Below are 23,303 nucleotides of genomic sequence, written 5' to 3' on the forward strand. Positions count from 1 at the left end.
TGTTTGCTTGTGGTCTGGGCGACGGAAAAGCATGGGTCATCTTGCATAAACTGTGTGTGTGTGTGTGTGTGTGTGTGTGTGAGTGTGTGTGTGTTTAAACCGGGATTTGTGAGCAAGTGAGGTCCTGTTTGAGCAAGTGAATGTGAAGGTTTCTGATGTTTATACGCCTGGAAAAGGAAGGCCTCTGAAAGGATGCTGAGAGAAGACAGGTTTTTTGTTCTCCTGCTTGAATGATGACGGAGGAACTTGTGGAATTGTCTCGCTTGGCCGCTTGTCCTCCTCTATGCACGGGGTAAGTATGCACCCCAACCGCCACAACCACCAGCTCTTTCTGGACTCATCTGTGTTTCTCACTGAAACCAGCAGCTGCTTTGGATGCGGCCGGACAGTGATGCTATCAGAACCACTTGAATACCACTGAAAGTGGGGATTTGGATGTAATTAGGTCATTTCACTGTACTGTGAGTATTTATTTATATTGAATTAATACATGCATGTGATATATGTGGCTATGGACCACAAAACCAGTCATTAGAATCCTTTTTAAATGCATGATCTAAACGCTGAATAAGTTTCATTGATGGTTTGTTAGGATTGGACAATATTTGGCTGAGATACAACTATTTAACTGTTACTTTAGTTTAGATGTATTTTACATGATTGGAACATTATCTTTACTTAATATCCTAATGATTTTGGCCTAAATGAAAAATGTCCATTTTATTTTCACTCAATAAATATATATATTTGACTCAACAATATATATATATATATATATATACACCTGTATATTTAAGAATGTTCCACAGGCTCACATATATTCATTGCTACTGCTAAATATATAATATAATTGTATATTTCCTGCACATCAGTGCAACTAAAATACAGTATAGTAGTTATACAGTTTATTTATGTTATGCATTGTTATGCACTGTTAATTAGAGAAACCATTCTCATGATCAGGGCACAAATTTGCTCACACAGAGAACGTTGATTTATGACTATTCCGAAATCCATAAAAGACATGAACACACCCTCTTGCTGCTGCATATACGAAGTTACTCCACCAGCAGAGCATGGCATGACACCAGTATACGCTGCCTGTCTGCCATATTGAGGTCAGATTAGGAAAGGGTATTGTCATGGAGCTCTCTGACAGTACCCACACCATCGAGCATCTCTGCCACTTTCTTTCTTTGACATATCGCTCATTAGAATAAGGCAAGAATCTTTCCCATTTGAGTCAATTGTTTCAACTATATTAATCATCCTTTATGGATTGTTGATGCACAAAGCTGTCCATCACAGAGGTTAATCTAGCTCACCGGGGGTCAGTCTGTGACATGCCTCATAAATCAATATCAAGAGGCTACACGGGGTGGTCTTAAATCAAAGAATACTTTAGGCTTTGGTTAAGAGGGCGGCTGCTTCAGATAAACCTTGATAAACAAGCAAAGGAAAATCAATCGGTATCGCTTTATCTCAAGCTTTGGACAATTACGCTTAATCTGTTCAGTCACCATCGCTCTGTATGTTTCGGTTTTGAGATCTTAGTTTGATGCTAAACCTTCTAGACTGACTGACATCGCTAGCTCATTTTTACACCAGTTACAACAGCACCAAGATAAACCAGCCTGGATATTATACTATACCCTAAACTAGTGTTTTGACGATCAGATGCGGAAAATAACAGCACCTCTATTGAAATGTTCAGCACTGAGGTGTGAAATGTTGTGTCAACTCTAACACCATAGAAACAGCCATTCCAGGTGTGATGATGCTTGCAAACCTTTATATTCAAAATGGCAAAGCTTCACTGACTGTTTCAGCTTGTGTAATCCATCAAGCATGTAGGCTGGGAGTGAGATGTAATATAATTAAACTTGATTTGAGGAAGTGCATTTGTCGATGGTGATATTGTTCAGATTGATTACGTATTAGTGCTGTCAAATGATTAATCACGATTAATCACATCCAAAATCAACGTTTTTGTTTGCATAATATATGTGTTTGTATACGTGTATATTTTTATGTATATATAAATACATGCACATGTATGTATATATTTATGGAAATGTGTACATTTTAAATATATTTATATATAATATATAATAATGATTTTATATTTACTGTATGTGTGCATTTGTATAGAATTATAATTATGCACAGTACACATACATATATTGTTTAAACAAAAAAACTTTTGATTTTTGAATGTGATTAAACACATAATCGTTTGACAGTACTGTTATATAGATTTTATAAGATGGAAACCAAATGAATGAAAATGTAATATTCACCAGTATATCTGCTGTAGTGTTGTAAAAACATGAACAATGAGTATAAATCAAGCAATTTCATAGAGATTCTTTAGATTAATCAGGGCATCCAACTCATCATTACAGTATTTCCTGTCACGTTTTAGCAATCTCAATTCACACATTATACAAGCTAATCCACTCTGCTAGAATGTGGGCTGATACTAAGTCTTCTGCTCCAGTGGTCTAGAAACACTGAGTCTGTCTGCTGTCTGGAGCCAGATCCTCAGCACTCGCCATTAGCATGCAGTGAACCACAATGACCTGGACTGACCCAGATCACCTGTGCAATTAACATGCTCGCTTATCTGGATTCAACAGAGCTTTGTATTTCCTGGACAAACAAAACCATCAGCCCAAAGGTTAACATGTCATTTGCATTCTTTAAATATAAGATTTGCAAATTTAAGTTTAAATCATTTAGCTTTTTTAATCCATAAGGAAAAAATAAATCAGAAATTAGATATGTCTCCTAGACAGGAATGATATTAAAATTGATTTAAAAGAGAATTTTCTTTTGATTAGACCCCAGTAAGCTCACGTCTCCTGTAGTTTCAGAAGAAATCTCCACAAAATCACAAACTTTGCACAGATATTATGAAATTCTGAGATTTCAGACACTATGCATTTCAGGAAACCAGTCAGAGTACATCTATCCATTAATTAAATCCAAAATTAAAATTTTTGTATATGTACTGTGTTTATTTAGCATATATTTTAGAAAATTTTTACAAGCATACAAATGTATATGTTTATATTATTATATTTAATATTATATATAAATATATTCAATATATAAACATATATACATGCATGTGTTTGGATATATAATAAATATACATAGTACATGCTCACATATTACGTAAACAAAAACTTTTATTTTAGATGTGATCAGTGTGTTTGACATCACTAAAGCAATCATTCTTCACTAAACAGGTGCTTATTCACTAAACACCTGCAATCTTCAGGCAGATTATGTCAGCACTGAAATAGCACTGCTTTTTTACTGCGCCATTGTAATCCACACAAAGCAGCCTGTAATCTTTTATTTTACTAATATACACATTTCCTATTCATCAGGACAGTAATTTAACCAGCAATGACCACTAAATTTCAACCACACACATACACCTTAAGTAAAAATATATATTTACAAAAGTCTTTCTAACATTAAATTCGGTGTGTGTCTACGTGTTCATCGCTGTCCCGCTCCTTAGGCATGCAGTCTGTGTTTCCCAGTAAACCGTGAACACGTGCACTAAAAAAACACTGTTCTTTCTTTTGTGGCAAAGAAATGAAGCAGCATTTCCATGCCTGTCATATCTGATCAGTAGCTAAATGGTTTCCAGGCCATCCCGCAGATAGTCTTGGCAGAGAACAGTGGCTATGGCTGCCAGGAGGAGCCGTGGGTATCCTGGAGGAGACTGCCCTCATAAACAGGCTTGTCACTTGCATTTGTATGGATAGTACTAGCAATTCTGTGTTCATATTGTACTTTTCCAGCAGTAATCTGGCCCCTCTTGGTCAGGACAGAGCCTCAGTCAAGTATTACCATCTCTACCGTATAAATAATGGCGGTGGTGTTTGTTGGCGTGAAAGTGGTAAAACACTCTCCTTTGTAGGACAGCAAGGAATCTAATTGAGATTTAAGCTTAGTGGTCTTTGTCAGAGCTGGATGAATGTCTTTTGAAGACTCCAGTGGAAACTGGAAACTATTGGGCTACTATTTCCTCAAAAGGGTATAGGTGTTTAAAGAGCGTCTTCTCACTTTGACCTTCCTTGTGTTGTAGGTAGTTTAGGTGATGCCTGTATGTATGGCAAAGAGACCCAATTAACCCGTGGATTGAAGAATCATGGGTAACCTCATTAGCAGACCTAGCTGTTTGGGACAAAAGTCCAAACAAGTTAAGTCAGAGGAAAGCGTCTTGAAAGAGTGCTACCAGCAACGGAGAGAATGGCCGCTCCCAGAGCCTCCTAGAGAAGAAACAAAGAAGGAAGATGAGGAAGAGGTTCTTCAACAAACTCCGACACCGGACAAGCAAAGGAGTTCCCCTGCTCCTACTGTCACCACTACCAGCACTCTGGACAATGCCTGGCGAAGCACTCCGTCCCCAGTAAAAACACCACGAAATGGGTCTTTGCCGAGAAGGTGTAATGTTCCAGAGTATAGAAGATCCCCTCTGAGTCAGTATGGATCTGTGGACAGGAGAGCCAGCCTCCAGAGAAGGGATTCTGGAAGTCCCTGGTCCTGGAAGCCTCTGAACACTCGAGAGGTTACTGAGGTCACAGAAGTGACAGAGACAATTGTTACCGAGATTGTAGAGGTGACAGAGTATCCTCCTGCAGGGAAAGGAGGTGACCCTATTGTTACTAGAACTGTTAGAGTCCTTACTGGAGCTGCTGAGGAACTTGCAGAGGTTACTCAATTTCATTTATTTTAATTTAATGTTTTTCTTTATATTTTTTTTACCATCACTACCATTTTCATTTAACTGATTTTGAAGTCAATGAGTCAACAATGATTAACCAATTTATTCTTTTTCCAATTTAAAATTGTTCCGATTCACAGCTGCAGAGTGACGGTCAATCAAGTTCAGACCAGGAATCAAGTCTGATCAATGGAAGGTACAGTTCACTGATCTTTCCTTAACCTGTAACTTTTTAAGAAAACGTAATAGCATATGTCTGATCTTGTGTCAAGGATGGCAGAAGTGTTTTGGCTCTGAAAGATGAGTTCAGGGATCCGCTGAAATTCCAGCAATATCTGGAAACGCTACTGACGTGGGTCTGCGTAGATTGAGGAGCTCACAGCTAATCAAAACCACCATCCTCAGAGTTTAAAGTGGTGAAAGCACAGCTGCAAGAACAGAAGGTATGTTAAAAACCCAGCTGTTGCTATATAAACAAACAAATAATATATTAATACATTATTATTCACATTAAGTATTGATAAAAGGCTATTTTAAACCCTTGTTATGTCATTTCTTACCCCATCTTTAAACTGAGAAGCATACTGTATAAGTTCATTCATTTAAGTTTTGAATGCCTTTGTGTATGATATGGGAATAGGTGGGGGAAAAGAAATTCACCTTTTTGAGATCTTTGTTAGCTTAGTGAGTAAGGTAAAACACACCTGAATGTCCACAATGATCTTCTGACACATGATACAAGTGTTTGGCTTAAGTACCACAAAGAGAGAACAAGGTGCATTATAAATCTTTTAGATTCTCATATGGAGAACCTCTATGACACCTCTATTTCTATTTCCTCATACAAAGCATCTTTGAAGACGCAAAAGAGGGTGTTCTATCAAGCCAGTTCCCAACATGTCCTCTAACTGTATTGGTCGTTTGTTGCTTTCCTGAAATACGACCCATAAGAGAGTCTACTAAAGTTGTGGTCCTATCAACAACAGCACATTTTCCTGCGTCAGGACTCCCACATAGGACATACTTATGTATCCTAGCTCATAGCTCCTCTGGAAGCTTCTTTACTCAAAGGAATTGAGATGTCCTTCAAGATACAGGTTCATGGACGAAAAAGCAAGGAAAATAAATAATAAGAAGCATCCCAAGATTGAGAACTACTTTCTTGCTGGTCCTTGCCCTTGGAGAAAGCATAATAAACATAATAGTTTTATTTGTTGTCATGCAGCTCTTACACAGCCTCCTAGCGGACAGGAGACCCAGTATGGAGACCATGATGCAGGAGGGTCCAAACCTGGCAGAGGGGCTTCAGGAAATGACAGTGAAAAGACCAAAGTGCAGCTTGCTCAGCTCAAGCTCAAGTGGGAGGCTCTACTTCAGGTGCCAGCAGCAGGTCAGTCTAGTTAACACTTTGGTTCACAATTTGGTCCCAGGAAGACTCACTTAAATGGGGCTGTTTGGCAGAAATAAAAAGCTAGCAGCAATCTTTTTTACCTGATGCTTTTAATCTGACATTAGTAAAGGAACGTTTTGTTTTGACAATTCACAGACACATGATTCTGGAGGACATTTTGCCAAGAGCTCAGCTATTCCAGGAGAAGACAGACAGACTACAGCAATGGCTTATATCTGTGGATCAGGACTTAGCTGAGCTCCGTTCTGCAGAGAGAGGGATGCTCCATCTGCAAGAAGCCACAGGACAGGCAAAGGTCACCAAAACATTAGAAAAGGTTTTGTTTATCCATTAATAAATTTGTATACTACAAGATTTTAGTGCGGAATGAACTTGCCTTTCTCGATCAACTTTTAGGCAATCATGGAAGAGATAAAAGCTAAGAGTATCGACCTGGGGAAACTCCAACAATGTGCTCATGAGCTCATGGAAAATATTTCAGGTGGTGTTTCATCCTATTTTGAGCTATTTAAAACTTTAAGCCCACAAGGACAAGTTTCAAGCATGTTTCAATCTTTCTCATGCTTATCTAAAGAGGAGGAAACCCAGCTGGTGCAGGAGCGAGTAGACAGTCTGCGTATCCGGTACTCTGTGATGAGTCTGGGTAGTGCTGATGTCTTGCAGAGACTGGAACAGGCTTTGGAGGCATCTAGTCGATGTACCTCCAGTCAAGAAGACCTCCACCTGTGGCTTGGTAGAATAGAGAGAGAGCTGCTGGCTCCTGCTGCCCAGAATCAGGCTGTGGATGCAGTCTTGTGTTCTTCTGAGAGGCAGAAGGTAAGAGAAAGGTGGAGATATTGGATTGCTTGAAATGTACTGTATGTCACTTTGGACAAATACAGCTGCTAAATGCCTGCTTACCTATCAGCCTATTTGCATTTGATCAGCTGGAACAGGCCGTTGAGAAGGAGTTGTCTTGGTTTAGAGATACCTCCCTGGCACTGGAAGAACTCAGAGCCATTAATCTGGAACCAGACATCATTGCATCCCAGCTCAATGAGCAAAAAGTGAGATGCTGCACATTCACAATGATGTTCTTCGTGCATATACTAGAAATTCTGTAAAATTCTTCAGAATAATCTTTGTAATGTCTCTTTTTTTTGTAGATACTTGCTGTAGAGATTCTGCAGCACAAATTTAACATTGAGAAAATGGTGAAGATTTTGGAACTTCTGCAGATGTACACTGAGGATGGGAAGACACTGACACTTGAGGTAAGCTAATATTCATTCTTTATACCTTTTTTTATATATTGACATAAGAACTAAGATAATATCACTTTCTTTCCCTCCCCAAAGTCTTCCCTAGACACTTTACAAGAGCAGTGCCAGGTCACTACTGCCACTAATTCCCAAGTCTTACTTCAACTGGAGCATGCTCAGTCGCTCTTGTCTCAGTTCTCAGAGGGCTTTGCTGAGGTGTTACCATGGTTACAGGAAACCAAAGCCCTTATTGGCCAGTTTACCCTGAACAACATCAGCTATGAGGCTTTCCGAGAACAACAGGACCTCTTACAGGTACTTATAAACTTGCTTCTTCAGAGCTAGATATTAACAACAGATGCTATTTTTTTACTCCCATTTCATATAGTACAAGTTCAAACAAATTGAATCTTAAAAGTCATCACACTGTTCAATACATTAACTTTGTATTGTGATCATTGGTCTTAATTCATTGTTTTAGATAAACTAATACATATATCAATGTTTGACCATGTTGCTCCATAACTTCCAAATAGAGCATCAGGGAGTCCATAGCAGAGCATAAGCCTCTGATAGCACGGCTGATCATGTTGGCCCAGCGTCTATCCGACCTGAATGCAGTTCAGGGAGAGGAGTTCTGCCAGAAAGCCAGGGACACTGAAGAGCAACACCTTGCCATCAGAGATAGGGTTCGAGAAGCTGCTGGAGTACTGGAGGAGTCTCTGCCCCGCTATACACAGGTAACACACGATTCGTATTTGCACATGCGCCTGGCCCTAATTTAACTTCTGGTCTGTATTTATCGGTGTGGTTAATGCTGCCAGCAACAAATGCAGCTAATGATGAGCAATACAAGTTGGTCTCTCAGATTATTGTGCTGTAGGATGTGTTCAATACAATTATTTATTTGTGGCGACCTGCCACAATATCAAAACTGACCAATTTTTTAAAAGGCTTTGTTAAATAAACATGTGCACATAATGCAGGTTTAAAAATCAAACCAAGGCATTTCTATATCATTGTATTTCTGAAGGAAGACTGTCTTTAGAAAATTTAATTTGAATTTTATTTTGCATGTTTGTAAGCTCAGCGCTTGTAAGCTCATAGCTGCTTTGTCTACAGCCCTTACAAGGGAAACCTCTATTTCTCACACTTAAAGCACGTCCCTGCTGGCAGAGAATGAATTAGCATTTTTAATAAATCTGTCTGATTTACGTGGCAAACATATTTTGCTTGTTATCAAGTAAAAAATCTACTCTAGAAGGATTTAACTGTTGTTACTGATACTATTGCGATGTCTACCTGAAGTTAAGTTAGGGACACAAAAGCATGCATGCAAAGTAACGTTTGTTTATGCTGTTGTCCAGTTGTAGAATTGTAGTTTGAATACTGTAAAACTGATGTGTTTTAAAGGCCTCTTGGTCTACATGACTGTTGGAGAAGTTGCATGGGAAAGAATGGGATTTTGGCTCATGGAATCCTTTGGCTCTTTGGCATCCACAGTGATAATAAATTTCAGCTACATGGCCTTCAACATGTTTTTAGATAAAAAAGAGGCAAATACAACAAATAGTCACTTTGTGATATGTTTCTACATAGTCTGCCACCCTTTACAAAAGAACAAGAGACCATTTCATGAGGTGAAGAGTTAGGGAGTATTGGGAGGAGAACATCTGCAATAAGGATGAGCTGTGAGTAAGTCAGATGTTCTGCACAGGTCTCAGATTTGTCTTTTTGCAGTAAAGTCCAGTTTTGACTTCTTGAACTGTGCCTCAATCAGCATCCTTTTGCAAGACAGAGAAGCGTTTTCTCCATAACACATACTGGAGAATCCAGCAACAATGGATTCTTATGCTTAAATCTGGTTTGCCATGGTCTGTAGCTATAAATCAGAGGTCGAAAAAGTTAGTTTGATGAATTCCCCAACTACAATGTATATGCTGAGACTAGTTTACTGTACACTTGTTTAAAAGAATGTTTAAAAGATTAACCTGTTATTAAAAGCTTTTTCATAACTTACAGTATATCAGTTTTACATTGCTAAAGTAGTATAGAAAGACAAAATCTCCACATTTTAGCTGCATAAATACAAGCTCACTTTTGAAACTCTGTATGTCCATGTCAGCTTAATGAGAGGATTACACTGATTGGAGAGAGACTGGCGCGTCTGTGTAGTCACCTGCAGGCCTCAATGGCTCTTCAAGGCCTCACCCCACGAATACAGGAGCAGCTACAGGACAACAAGCACACATTGTCTGAGCTCTCAAAATGGATCTGGACCTTGGCAGTGTGAGGACACAGGCTCAGGAGCTCCTGACCAACACAGGGGCTCTTGGGGACAGTTCCATTTGCACAGGTACCTTAAACAGGAACTGCATACATCTTTGAGCACATACAGCTTTATATCCTAAAACTTTTGATAAACACTTTTGTTTCATAACACTGGTCAGTCTGTCATGATCTTGGTAATTTCAGCTATTAAAGACCGGGTTTGCAGTCTAACAAGCCGCTGGGAGGAGGCTCAAAGGCAAGCTCAGGAGAGGGAGAAGTGGCTTCTCAATCTTCTAGATTTGGCAGTCAGGTTCTGGAATGATGTGAGTTACATGACATCTGGACTTAATGACGCCCAGCAAGCTGTTCTGGACCTCAACTCTAGTCGATCAGATTCAGAGACCATTCGACAGAGCTTGGAGACCATGCAGGTAGGCTACAAAAATGATACTGTGGCCAGTGCTTCTCTGCTCTATGCTGATCCAGGCTGGCTCTTGCTGGTGTAGTGTTGATCTAGCTGGTAAACCAGAAATGCTGGAGAAGCTGGTTGACCTATGTAATATTGTTATATATATTGTTATGTATATTGTTATGTTATATATATATATATATATTTCATTTTAGCAGCTTTTAGAAGGACCAGCGCCCAGAACTGTGCTCATTACTTGGCTTTGTTCTTTCAACGGGTTATTTAAGGATATTTCCTCATTGCTTTTTGAAAGTTTTGAATCAATGCAAAGCCTCATACCATCCAAACTCTCTTATGCTTCCTTCTCAGACATTGAGGGAGGATATTGATTCTCTGCAAGGTGACCTGGACACACTAGGAATTCTGGGAATGGAACTCATGTCAGCTTGTGGTGACACAGACAAGCCAGAGGTCACCAAATGTTTGGATGAGGTTTGTATTTAAAACTAAATTGTGACTAATTCTTGCAGTCATTGTGTAGTCATTTGTTGACATCTCACTATCCAGCTGTTTGTTTTCTGCAGCTTTATGGCACATGGAACAATCTCAGTAAGATTTGGACAGAGTGCAACAGTAAGTTAGAAGAATGTCTACGAGTGGCGCTCCATTATAAGGACAGTATGCAGGTGAGTTAGCAGCAAGAAACAAGTTTCAATTCCTTTAACTTTCTATTCCTAATCTAGGTTGACCTAAATTTTCCAGAATAGACATGCTCTGAAACTGTTTTCTATAATTTCCAGGGTTTAGATTTATTTTCATTTATTTGATGTTCTTTTTACTGACCTCATAAATTTTATGCATGCATGAAACAATAGTAAAACCAAGACATTTATAATAGCAGTTTAGAAAAAGCATGTAATGTCACCCTTCCTAATAAAGTTTGTACCTACTGTAGAAACTTCCAAACACAATCACAAAGAATGGTCTATTTGTTACTTTTTCTGTCTTGTCTCATCAAGTGGTGCTGGTAGTCTACAGTTATAGTATTTCAGTTTTCATGCCTCCATGTGGTTGTAGCGATGAGTCTCTAACAGACTGGCAACTTCCTGCCAATTGGCAGGACTTTTGGATGCCCTTCTAGAGAGACCAATGTTCGCTATATAAAATTTGGATTAAAGTCAGCATATTTCAGTGAATCCTCTTCTTGGTTGTGCTGACTTCATGAGACAATAGAAGAAACTGACAATGTGCACTTATGAATATTCATATACTGTAGAGTAGTTCAGGAGAACAAAGCATAAGCAAATCTATAAATACGTATGACCTTCTCTTGAAGGGACTCTTTGAGTGGCTGAAGTCTGCAGAGCTGAAATCCACCAAGGAGTTCTCAGTGGATCTGACCTGGGATCAGTTAAAGAGCAGCTATGTGACCTGAAGGTAAGACCACGCAAACATACCTTGAGAACCCGAAAATGTATCACAAACAAATCTGTGGTGATGCCATTGCCTCTCTTTTCAGGAATTTAAGCGAGAGCTCTATCAGAAGAAGATCGAGATTGAAAGTCTCAACCATCGCTTTGTGTGCCGCTTTCCCCGGGCACTGAGCGGCCTGGGTCCATTTCTCACTGTGTGACTTCCGGCAGCGATGGGACAATCTGAGTCAGAGACTGTCAGCAGACAGGTAAAATCTCTGCTAAATTAAAATATAAATAACATTTTATCATAATGGTGCTTCACAGAGAGCACTGTGTTTTCGAGCAGCACCAGCTGGAGTGTGCACTGCTGGGCTTGGGTCAGTTCCAGAACACTCTTGATGAGCTGCACGCCTGGCTCGCCCACACGGCTGACCTACTGCAGGCCTCTCAGCCAATCAGCATTGACCTGCAAACCTGTGAGATAGAGCTAGCCAAGCACAAGGTACAAACACACACTACAAGTTGTCCATGGCATGTTTATGTATGCACATTCTTGGCCATGACGTGTCCTCACTTTCGCAGTGATTTTTGCTAATTTCAAATGAAACACTACTGTACAGCTTACTGAATGCTGCATAGATCTACTGTATCCCAACTCACAAGTTATGCTAGAATTTTATAACCTAACGTTCTATAAAGGTTCTCTCAGAGTTATGAACAGTGTGACACATCTAAAAACTCATGGAATGTTGTTTCATTTCAGAAACATTTTAGTCGGATGTTCTAGCATTTTTTTTTATATACTATAAGTAAGAAAAAAGATAATTTTTTAAGGAAAGGTTGCAAAGAAATTATTTTAGCTACATTTAAATAAAAAGAATGTTGAACTAAATTAGTTTATTTAAATGTAGCTAAAATAAGTAGATTACAACCACTTAAAAACATTTAATAAATTCAATAACACAAAATTTTCAGTGTACTTGTTGAAAAAAATCTAAAATGTTTGCATGTTTCCTTTTAATGTTCATATAAAAATAAAAGTTTTAAAACATAATTAAATTACTACCTTATCACTAACTGTTATAAACATCATTAAACATATTTTTGCTTTAAAAAATAGTATGGGCAATGTAAAACATGTTCCTGAATGAACCATAGACCTTACCCTAGCCCTACACTCTTAAAAAAAGGTGATTCATGGTGCCATAGAAGAACCTTTTTGTCTAAATTGTTCTGTTTCACAAAAAGTGCTTTATGGCAAAAGAAGGTTCTTCAGATTACGTGATGTTTTATAAACAATTCTCTGGAAGAACACAAACAGATAACTTACATGGTTGGAACATCATTATGTGATTACATCCTCATCCAATCAGAACAAGAGAAATCCCTATAAATTATTCAGATTGTCCCACCAAAAGCATGCAACCCTTGTTGAAATCTTAAATCTGACATGTCCTTCATGCCTCGCTTGGGATTAGTGAACTATAATGTTGAACTTGAAGTCGTGCTGACTCTAACCGCATCAGTTTTTACACAGACTGTATTGACAGTACTGTATACTGGCTGCTGCTTTTAAAACAGAAGCGGTCGTTGTCATGTGTCTTTAGGTTTTGCGGAATGATGTGATGTCACATGTCCAGACGGTAGACTCTCTGAACCAGGCCGGCAGAAACCTGATGGAGTCTGGGGCAGGAGACAGCTCACATGTCCTGCAGACTCGTCTGGAACAGCTGAACGAACACTGGGAATTTGTGCGCTGTGAGACAGAGCGCAGACAGCTAGAGCTGGAGAATAACCTCAGTCAGGTGACCACAAACACCAGAGAACACGCCAGATTACAGAATTCATGAAAACAGAATGGTTTTAGTTGGTCTCATTATAGAGATATAATCCATAACCCTTGTGCTGTGCTGAGTATTATTTGGTGCTCAGTCAAAAATGACTGGCATTTGCTTTTAAATATTTTATTATGCTATATTATCACTCAAACTTAGTTCCAAAATGAAGTAAAACCTGTGACAAAAGGATTCAAATGAATATTTGGCAGAACGCAGCATAGTGAGATATTTAAAAGGAACACCTAACATTAACCAATTTCTTTGAGAGTGAAGTTGTGCTTGAACTAATTCACTGAGTCCAATGCAATAACATACAGTAGCTGAAAAATAAATTCCTCTCCAGGTCAAAAGTTGCATTGAGTGATTTATTCATGATCTGATTACAGCTGTTCTAGAGTCAAAATGAGTCTCCAGTCAAATGGGTCATGAAATGAGAAATCAAATAATTTTTTATATTTACATGTGAGAGGATTCAATGAAATGCAATAGAAATTTGTATGTGTGTGTGTGTGTGTGTGTGTGTGTCATAAACCCTTATAACTGGATTGCAGGTTCAGGACGTAACCATGGAGATCCAGGATCTCCTGCAGTGGCTGGAGCACACAGACCTGAGGCTGTCGTCCAGTAAGACGGTGTGGGGAATGCCAGACTCTGCCAATGAAAGACTGAATGCTCATTTGGTAAGGAGAACTCGAATGCTGAGTGCTGAACGTGGAGACTTAACCCTGCAAGCTGTGTTTAGAAAACTTGATCCTACACTGAAGTCTCGTTTCTGTATCTTGCAGGAGTTGTGTAATGAGATGGATTCCAAAATGCACGCCTACACAAATGTGCGCAACGCCATCCACAGGATGCTGGAGGGCAGAGAAGTGTCCCGGGCTCCAGCACAGAGCACAGCTTATGCATACTGGAGCAGAAGTGGAGCGCTGTCTATGCTAAAATGCAAGAAAGAAAGGTGATATTCTGCATAATTATAGCCATCTACAGGCTCATGCCAAAGGAATAATAATAATATTAAAAGGTTATCACTTCTGACATTAACATTTACTGAATGCTTGGTTAAACTTAATAAACAGATAATTATGATAGTCATAGTTAATAGAATGGAGCTCAAACAAAGTGTGACCAAATTATAAATTAGGTTAACACTTTACATTATGGTTCCATTAGTTAATATTAATAGATAAATTAACTAACAAAAACTACAATAAGCAATGCATTTGTTTCAGCATTTACCCATCTTTATTAAGATTAGTTCCATTAATTTTAGTTAAAAATACTACTATTTGTGTCAGTCTAAAGGAATAAATAATATTAAAAGGTATCACTTTTGACATTAACATTTACTGAATGCTTGGTTAAACTTGATAGTCCAGTTTGCACATTCTACTAACTATAAGTAACTACATCAACTAGTTTATTTCAGTTAAATCTGTCACTATAATGTACCTGTTTTTTAGGCAAAGTTAACAGAGGGACTTGGTCTTGCAAAGGAGTTTAACAGTAATGTCCAGGACCTGCTGACCAAAATGGCCAAGTGTGAGGAGACTATAAACACTCTGCCTGCTCCCAGCTTCATCCTGGACACCGTCTGCTCTCAGCTTCAGGAGCACAGGGTATGTGTGTGTGTGTGTGTGTGTGTGTGTGTGCGCTGAGGTGAGCGTCTGTGTGATTCAGTCCTGTGGTTTCTAGGTGCTGATAGGTGAGGTGCAGTCTTATGGGGAGAGGAAGACGAGTGTGGAAACCGCTGCCATGCGTCTGACAGAGCTCAGCAGGAAGGAAGACTGCGATGTGGTCCAGAACTTGATCATGACCGTCCAGGACAGATACAAGAAACTCCTCCAGCACACCACAGACAGGGGGAAAACACTCGAGGACATCAAAAGACAAGCTAAACAGGTATTGACTTCGCATAAGAGCTAAAACACTGACAGAAAGACCTTTTTTCTTAGGAAATCATTTGGCAAATACTAAGCTTCTGTGCTTTTCTCCTCCACAGTTCAATGAGTCATGGCACCTACTGGTGGACTGGATGACGGAGGTCGAACAGACACTGGATACACACAAAGAGATTGCAGTGTCACAGGAAGAGATCAAACAGCAGCTCACTGAACAAAAGGTACTTCACATCTCAGGACTCGGCAACAATGGTCTGCTGGCCAGTGTCAGAGAGTTTCGGAGTCAGGTGACAGTTTGGTCTTTAGGCCAGTGCTACACTGACACTGATAATAATAATAATTTATGGCAAACTTTGGTATTCTTTGATATTTTACATGGTGTAGGATTGAAAATGAATTAGGAACTCATCAGTGTATCAGCCAATAATCGATGTCAACCAGTAAAAGCAATTATTTGATCTATCAGCCTTCAGGGTCTAGTTAAAGCAATAACGCATTATCATATTAATAGTTGCTCAATCAGCGTCCCAACTAAAAGAAAATATCAGATAACAGTGTCACTTCTCAACAGGCATAGGACATCAATATAACGTCAGGTTGATGTTGCATTTTGCTGAGAATGAAAATTGGGTTTAATTCAGTATTTGACACCAATTTGACATTGACTTAATGTTTGATTTTGGTTACACAAGCTAAAAACAACAAATATCAATGTCAGCTGACAGTGTAATAATTTATTAATTTTAACTCTCTAAAATTAAAAGGAATTAGAGAGAATTAGAGAGAGAATGATACAAACTCTCAAACTGTCAGAACTGTAAGATATAAACGTAACCTTGCAAATGTAAGAAAATATATCCAAGCTGTGAAATAAAAAGTTGCAGTAACCTTTTGTAAAAAATAATAAAAATTGAAATATCCAAAAATAAAAATAAAATAAATCAAGATGTAAACTAACAGATACCTAAGATGTTATTTCTGATGATGGCACATTCAAATTTGCTGTAAAACTTCTCAGTACAGTAAAACAAAACGTATAAACCACACTGGAAATTTCACCACAGAAGCAGTCAGTTGAGTCAGTTCATTTATAAGGTGAATTTATGTTTTCAGGAGTTCCAGAAACTGCTCCGCTCAAAGCGCCGATGTACGAGGCCTGTCTGAAGAGTGGCCGCCGCTGCAGGAGAAAGCTCAGAGTTCTCAAGACATGCAGCACCTGGAGAACATGGTGTCTGAGCTCAGAGACTCATGGGACACCATCAGCGGCAAATCCAGCGAGAGGTGAGGCTATGGGAGCTTTGTAGTTTTTAATCAGCTGAACAACTACTTAAACCCAAATGGATACCTGGACAATTTTTAATTTGTTTTCTGACTGCATCACAGCACAGAGACAGCGCTCATAAAGATAATAAATTAGATTTGCTTTAATTCAAATAGTTCAGGTTATATTTAGAAGGGAGAGGTTATTATGTGAGTTTAGGAGTGCATAAGTCTAAGTGGAGGTCCATGACATGCGGAGTCCCACAAGGCTCAGTTCTAGCACCTCTCCTGTTTAGCCTAAGTCATATAATGAGAAAGAACCAAACTGCCTATCACAGCTATGTAGTTGACACCCAGCTTTACCAAGCCTTATCTCCAAATGACTACATCCCAATTGATTCCCTCTGCCAATGCACTGATGAAATTAACAGTTGGATGTACCAAAACGTAGGACCTAAATACATTGCATATATGCTCACTGAATATAAACAGACCACTGAATTCATTAGGATCGAGTCAGTTAGAAATACCAAGGGTTCTCACAAAACAGGGGAAGTCTGCTTTTAGCTATTATGCTGCTTGCAGTTGAAACCAGAAGAGATCAGACGTGCTAACACATTCACATTTAAATCCAGACTCAAAGCCCATCTGTTTAGCTGTGCATCTGTGACGAACTGATTGCACTGTATTTTTTAAGTCATTTTGTGATTGTCATTTTATTTTATTTTAGCTCTAACTGCTTTTTTGTCCCAAGGCAACACAAGCTGGAAGAGGCTCTGCTGTTTTCAGGCAGATTCACTGACGCTCTGCAGGCTCTTAATGATTGGCTGTACAGAGCCGAGCCACAGCTGGCTGAAGATGTGCCTGTCTGCGGTGAAAAAGACCTGATCAACAATCTGATTGACAAGCACAAGGTACAGCACATCTCAGGATATACAAACTAGGAGTGTTATAGTGTGCTACAGGTGAGCTCTGTACTCCTCTGACGCACAGGTGTTCCAGCGGGAGCTCGGGAAGCGTGCCAGCTGTATCCGCACGCTGAAGCGCTCGGTCAGGGATCTGACTCGGAGCAGCACGGCCGATGCTCACTGGCTGCAGGAGCAGATGGAGGAGCTGGAGGGCCGCTGGGAGTCCGTGTGCAAGCTCTCGGTGTCCAGACAGACTCGACTAGAGGCCGCGCTGCAACAGGTACTAGCATACATCGTTGATAATGACAGGACCTTCATTCACAAGTTCACAAGTTTTAGTTGCCATTTGTAGATGGTGCGGAGGAATGTGTTTACCGACAGTGGTTTCTGGTCCCATTCAGTAATGTCAATGACAGAATCATGAGTGATGAGTGTTGTATGAGGGCCTGAGACCATGGGCATCCAACAGAGATCTTGGGCTTTCTCCCTTACACTGAGATTTCTCCAGTTTCTCTGAATCTTTTGATGATGTTGCACTATAGACGTTGAGATTTGCCAAGCCTTTGCGGTCTGACCTTGAACGTTGATAGCCTCTGACTATCTGTACTTCTGAGAGACTCTGCCTTTCTAAGACCCTTTTGTAGCAAATTATGATACAGACCTGATGCCAGTTGACTCAAGTAGTTGGTAGATGTTCTCCAAGCTGAATCTTTTCCAAATTCCTTTGTTGCCACCATGCCAACTTTTTTGTAGCAGGCATCAAATTTGAAATGAGCTCATTTAGTGGATAAAAGTGTAAAATTTCTCAGTTTAAACATTCGCACGTGAAAGTCTTTAAGTCTACATTTTATTTAAATTTAATAACAGCCCAACATTTGGGTTGTACATTCACACATATTTGATATTCACAACATATTTGTTCTCAGGCAGAAGAGTTTGATGGAATGGTTCACTCGTTTCTGGATCATCTTTCTGATGTTGAGAGGGTCCTAAAGTATGGAGTGCTGCCTGAGGAAGAGCAGGCTCTTCTGGCATTTCGTAGCTGTCATCAGGTAAGGTGGATATGGACTCATTTATTATTCCAGAGATTGGTATCTTATTACTTCATGGTCTTTGTGATCTGCAGGAGTCGATGAGTTTTTTAAACGCTCAGCAGACAGCACTTGAGAACATTCGCAAACTGGGTGAGGAGATTCTGTCGTCCTGCCATCCAGACTCGGTCATCACCATCAAATCATGGATCAGCATCACAAAGACTCGCTATGAAGAGGTGAGTCCAGTTAGACTATGATCACTAGATGTTAATCAGTTGAAATCTGTTGAGAGTTGTGGTTGAACAGAACCATCAGGCTCTGGAAGTCTCACTCATTTTCTTCTATAAAGGCATGGTAATTGAAGTGATGGAATCAACACAATGATGAATATCTTGTCACGTAAATGAAAAAGATGTTTATAACAGTACTTCAGATAAAAATCAGTCACTAGTAAGATGATAGTTTAATTATCAACACATATAATGCAATGCAACACAATGAGAAATGAGCAAAATAAATTTTTTTTAAAAACCTGTTGATCATATTTGAGACTCCCTTAAAAAAAAAATAAACGTGTAGATAATAAAGTAAAGCTGAGCTGCTTTAGAGCTGAATACAGAATAATGGTATATGTGTGATTTGACGGCTCAGGTCCAGACGTGGGCGAAGCAGCAGGCCGAGAGGATCCAGAGCACACTGTCTGCTCTCGAGGCAGAGAGAGAGGAGATACAGAGATTACTGGACTGGATCTCGTCTGCTGAAGAGTCTCTCAATCTGAAGGAGCAGGAGCCGCTGCCTGAAGACCTAGAGCTCACTGCAGAGCTCATCACTCAGCACACGGTAATAATAGCCAATCTATTCAGATTCAACAATTCTGTCCTAATTTACTCACTTACTTTCTTCTGCTGTAAAAATGCAATTTTGAAACAACATAAAGCTGAGTAAATGATGACAGAATTTTCATTTCTGAGTGAACTGTCCCTTTAAGAATATACTGCAATGTCCTGACAAGTTTTCATAAGGTTTGACATCTGTGTATCTATTTCAAAAACCCTTTATAAAATCAGCAAAAAAAATCAACCAGTTTTTATCCTGAAGGTCCTGTCAAGTTTTTTTTTTTTTTACTTTAAAAATCAGAAAATTAATATTGATACACAAAATATCGGATGCATATGTGCATCACAGTTATTATTTGACTAAAATTATATAAAACTGTTTTGCTATTTTTTTTCTTGAAATATAATAAATGTTAACTAAAATAAAATAAAAAGTATCTTGTTTAATTTCAGCTAACTGCCTAAGACTTATTTTTCGTTTAGCTTAAAATAACTAAATAAACTAGTTATAAAACGACTAAAGCTATATCAATAACAACTATATAGACATATTAAAATGAAAATGGAACATTAACATGAAGACATAGACACAACATTTTTAAGCCATTGTTGTTACACATAATTACTATGGTATTAGCACAAAATGATTCACAACTGCATGCAATAACCTTAAATCTATACTAAACCCTATATTAAATACTTGGTTAATATTTAGTTAGTAAGTACTTTAAAAATCAGAGCAGATCTGCCTCTAAAAAAACAAAACCACGATGAAGGTCAAGAAATGTTACTGTTTCCTTTTTAAGGATTTCATGAATGAGATCAAAGGGAAGGTACCTGAAATAGAAAACACTACAAAATCCTGTAAACACAAGCTGGTTCCCAAGCAGCAGGTTTCCCCGAGTCGCAAAGCACCAGCAAGTGAGTAAAGCATCGTGATTGGTTGCTATGATTATTGTGTGCATGTATTCAGCTGTAATCTCCGTTGACTGTATTAACACAAAGGGAGGAGAGGCACAGCAAAGCCCCCGCCGTCAGTGCCTCTTCCGCTGGAGAAGCTGGACCCTCAGACGCCCATGATGATTCAGCTGGTGAGTCAATGGAGGAAACTCTGGCTCCTGGCTCATGGCAGACAGAGCAGACTAGAGGAGCATCTGCAGAAGCTGAAAGAGGTGATCATGACTTTTATAAAACAACCACTTTATGTCTGAATCCGTATGGCTGTTTAAGAATCTCTTTGGCACATGCAGCTGGAGGAGTTTGCAAATTTTGACTTCAACATCTGGCGAAAAAGATACATGCAGTGGATAAGTCACCTCAAATCCCGGATACTGGATGTTTTCCGTAGCATTGATCGAGACCAGGATGGACGAATCACTCACAAGGAGTTCATCGACAGCGTTCTGGCCTCTAGTGAGCATTAAAACTCTTGGTTGCTGATTTTTTAGCTCTTTCAAGATATTAATCGCGATTAACCAAAGTATATATATTTTTTCATACTATATGTGTTTACTGTGTAAATATATGTAAAAGATAAACACTAACAGCATATTTTGCTGTATGTATTTAGTATTTACATGTATATGTTTGTAGTAATTATATCATATATAAATAATATGAAATAAACTGTATAAATGTAACATATTTTTCCTAAATATATACATGCATGTGTGTGTATTTACATACATGCATAATAAATATACACAGTACACACTCATTACATATTATGTAAACAACAACTTTTAGCATTTGACAGCATTAGCACAAATATGTGTATGTATTCTATATATATATATATATATATATATATATATATATATATATATATATATATATATATATATATAGCATACATTAGATAATATATACATCTATGAATATTTTTATGTCCATCTTAATACCAGTCAATACATTTTGATATTATGAGTAAATAAAAAAAAAGACATCTATTTACAAATAAATAAATACATATATGTGCGTGTGCATATTCCTGACATAGATTGTTGCATAATAAGGCTTATATAAATATCATCATATAGATATCACTAATCGTGTACATGATTTTAGATATGTGATAAGCATATATTCATCCACCTGGAGAGTATGTGAAAATTTAAACCACCTTGTATATGGGTATATATGTAACTTTGCTAAATTTGACTTTGCGTATGTACAGAATTTCCCACCAACTCCCTGGAAATGACAGCGGTTGCTAACATATTTGATGTTAACGGTGATGGATTCATTGACTACTATGAGTTTGTGAGTGCCCTCCATCCAAGCCGAGACCCTTACAGAAAGACGATAGATGTAGACCAAATCAATGAGGAGGCATGTGTAGCTCTGTTTTTACTTTCTTACCTGCATTCAGTATTTCTGTAAGACGAATAACAAAACCCTCATTTCTGCAGGTGAGTCGTCAAGTCTCTCAGTGCAACTGCCCAAAGAGATTTCAAGTAGAGCAAATAAGCGCAAATCGCTACAGGGTACGTGAAAATCTACTCTCAGTACAAATAATGTGGTTTATAGCTAATATTAACACCTGGCCTTGGGTGATCTGATCACAATTCTGGTGCGGTTCGACACAGACCAAAGACATCTAAAGGAACCAAAACAGGAAACGAGATTGAACCAGCATATACGGTTCTTCTCATCATAGGAAATGTTGGTCTGTTGGGATACATTTGAAGGGCTAGTTCACCCAAAAATGAAAAATCTGTCATTAATTTCTCACCCACATATCATTCCAAACCCATAATACCTCTGCTGTCTGACCCTCCATAGACAGCAATACAAATGAAATGATCCAGGTCCAGAAACATGAGTAAAGAGTCCATGTGACATCTGTGGCTCAACTTCACTGTTGCAGTGCTAGGAGAATACAAAAATATAGAGAAAACAAAAATAGCAATTCAACTATTTTCTGCAAACGCAATCCAAACGGCAAGATGAAGAAAGAATCCATGGTGCACGGGCTATATTCTAAACATAGAAAGGAAGGACTATGAACAGACCAGGCTCTGTAAAGTAGCTATCAACAGAATGATAAACGCTAAACAATACTCGGAGTAATTGATATAGAGTGAGTCTGTTTGGAAGCAGCTGTGTAATCAGGTGAGAGTGTGTCATTTAATGGAGTATGGGAAATGAAGTCCAACAGTGGTGTGTGGGTGACCTCTGGGGTGAGTGAACAGAAGCTCATTACCCAGATTTGTTACTAAAGACAGTTGCTAAACAGATAATAAATAAGACCTATGTTTCTAGAGTTAGATTTGTTAATTAAGACTTGCCGTGTTATAAACCAATGGAATTGGGGTGGAAAGAATGGTTGAGTAAATTGTGTTATTTTTGTTTTTAATTTCTTAGCGTCGCGTCATAAAACTGAAGTTAAGCCACAGATGTCACTTGAAATGTTTACTTACTATGTTTCTGGATCCGGGATCGTTGTCTATAGAGGGTCAGATAGCTCTCTGATTTAATCTAAAATATCTTTACTTGTGTTCTGAAGAGACACCTTAGGCCTTACGGGTTTGGAAACGACACGAGGAGAGTAATTAAAGACAACATTTTCATTTTGGAGTAAACTAACCCTTTAAGATCAGCTTTTGAGAAACACAGCCCAGGATTAAATGCACTAAAACCAGAATCAACGAGTGTATGCGCAGCCTTATGCTCAAATCAGATGTTGGTACCAGGTGTAAATGGGACATGACAATATTTCTATGATTTTCACCAGTTTGGAGACTCTCAGCAGTTATGGATGGTTCAGATTCTCAGAAGCACTCTGATGGTGCGAGTTGGTGGTGGATGGACAGCATTAGATGAGTTTCTAGTGAAGAACGACCCCTGCAGAGGTCAATATCTCACAACTATTCTTATTAAAGATGAAATCAGAAGACAAACAATATGTCAACAGCTTAGAAGAAATTGCTATTTTCTGTGTAATATTATCTAATGGCTCACACTTTATTTTGAGACTAATTCTCCCTATTAGCTACTTATTTTTGCCCATAATTCCTAATTCTTGTTTAATAA

The 23,303-nt window shown here is 38.7% G+C and overlaps 2 protein-coding genes across 2 annotated transcripts; both read left to right on the forward strand.

Moving 5' to 3' along the window:
- Nucleotides 1–3,968: 3,968 nt before the first annotated feature.
- On the forward strand, nucleotides 3,969–11,712 carry macf1b (microtubule actin crosslinking factor 1b). The gene is made up of 16 exons (XM_043261650.1): nucleotides 3,969–4,735; nucleotides 4,888–4,943; nucleotides 5,992–6,137; nucleotides 6,263–6,453; nucleotides 6,555–6,639; nucleotides 6,733–6,974; nucleotides 7,085–7,204; nucleotides 7,304–7,411; nucleotides 7,496–7,714; nucleotides 7,936–8,139; nucleotides 9,525–9,686; nucleotides 9,850–10,101; nucleotides 10,449–10,571; nucleotides 10,664–10,765; nucleotides 11,416–11,505; nucleotides 11,599–11,712. The coding sequence occupies exons 1-16, from the start codon at nucleotides 4,172–4,174 to the stop codon at nucleotides 11,710–11,712; spliced, it is 2,778 nt and encodes a 925-aa protein (XP_043117585.1). The 5' UTR covers nucleotides 3,969–4,171.
- A 3,621-nt stretch (nucleotides 11,713–15,333) lies between these two features.
- LOC122360783 (microtubule-actin cross-linking factor 1-like) lies at nucleotides 15,334–23,037 on the forward strand (the record flags this gene model as incomplete). Its single annotated transcript, XM_043261651.1, has 13 exons — nucleotides 15,334–15,451; nucleotides 16,344–16,511; nucleotides 17,245–17,404; nucleotides 17,484–17,678; nucleotides 18,325–18,450; nucleotides 18,525–18,668; nucleotides 19,084–19,272; nucleotides 20,075–20,189; nucleotides 20,274–20,440; nucleotides 20,519–20,681; nucleotides 21,445–21,599; nucleotides 21,680–21,754; nucleotides 23,005–23,037. Coding segments are annotated over exons 2-13 (1,596 nt in total), but the record flags the coding sequence as incomplete, so codon positions are not given.
- Between the last annotated feature and the right edge of the window lie 266 nt (nucleotides 23,038–23,303).

This window comes from Puntigrus tetrazona, chromosome 16 (genome assembly GCF_018831695.1).
Source record: "Puntigrus tetrazona isolate hp1 chromosome 16, ASM1883169v1, whole genome shotgun sequence".
Taxonomy (NCBI): Eukaryota; Metazoa; Chordata; class Actinopteri; order Cypriniformes; family Cyprinidae; genus Puntigrus; species Puntigrus tetrazona.

Bases quoted from the DNA above. Each gene is read 5' to 3' on its own strand.
- macf1b (XM_043261650.1), top strand. From the start codon at position 4,172: ATGGGTAACCTCATTAGCAGACCTAGCTGTTTGGGACAAAAGTCCAAA. The intron at 7,205-7,303 runs GTGAGATGCTGC...TTTTTTTTGTAG, and splicing joins CCCAGCTCAATGAGCAAAAA to ATACTTGCTGTAGAGATTCT. The intron at 11,506-11,598 runs GTGACCTGAAGG...CTCTCTTTTCAG, and splicing joins ATCAGTTAAAGAGCAGCTAT to GAATTTAAGCGAGAGCTCTA.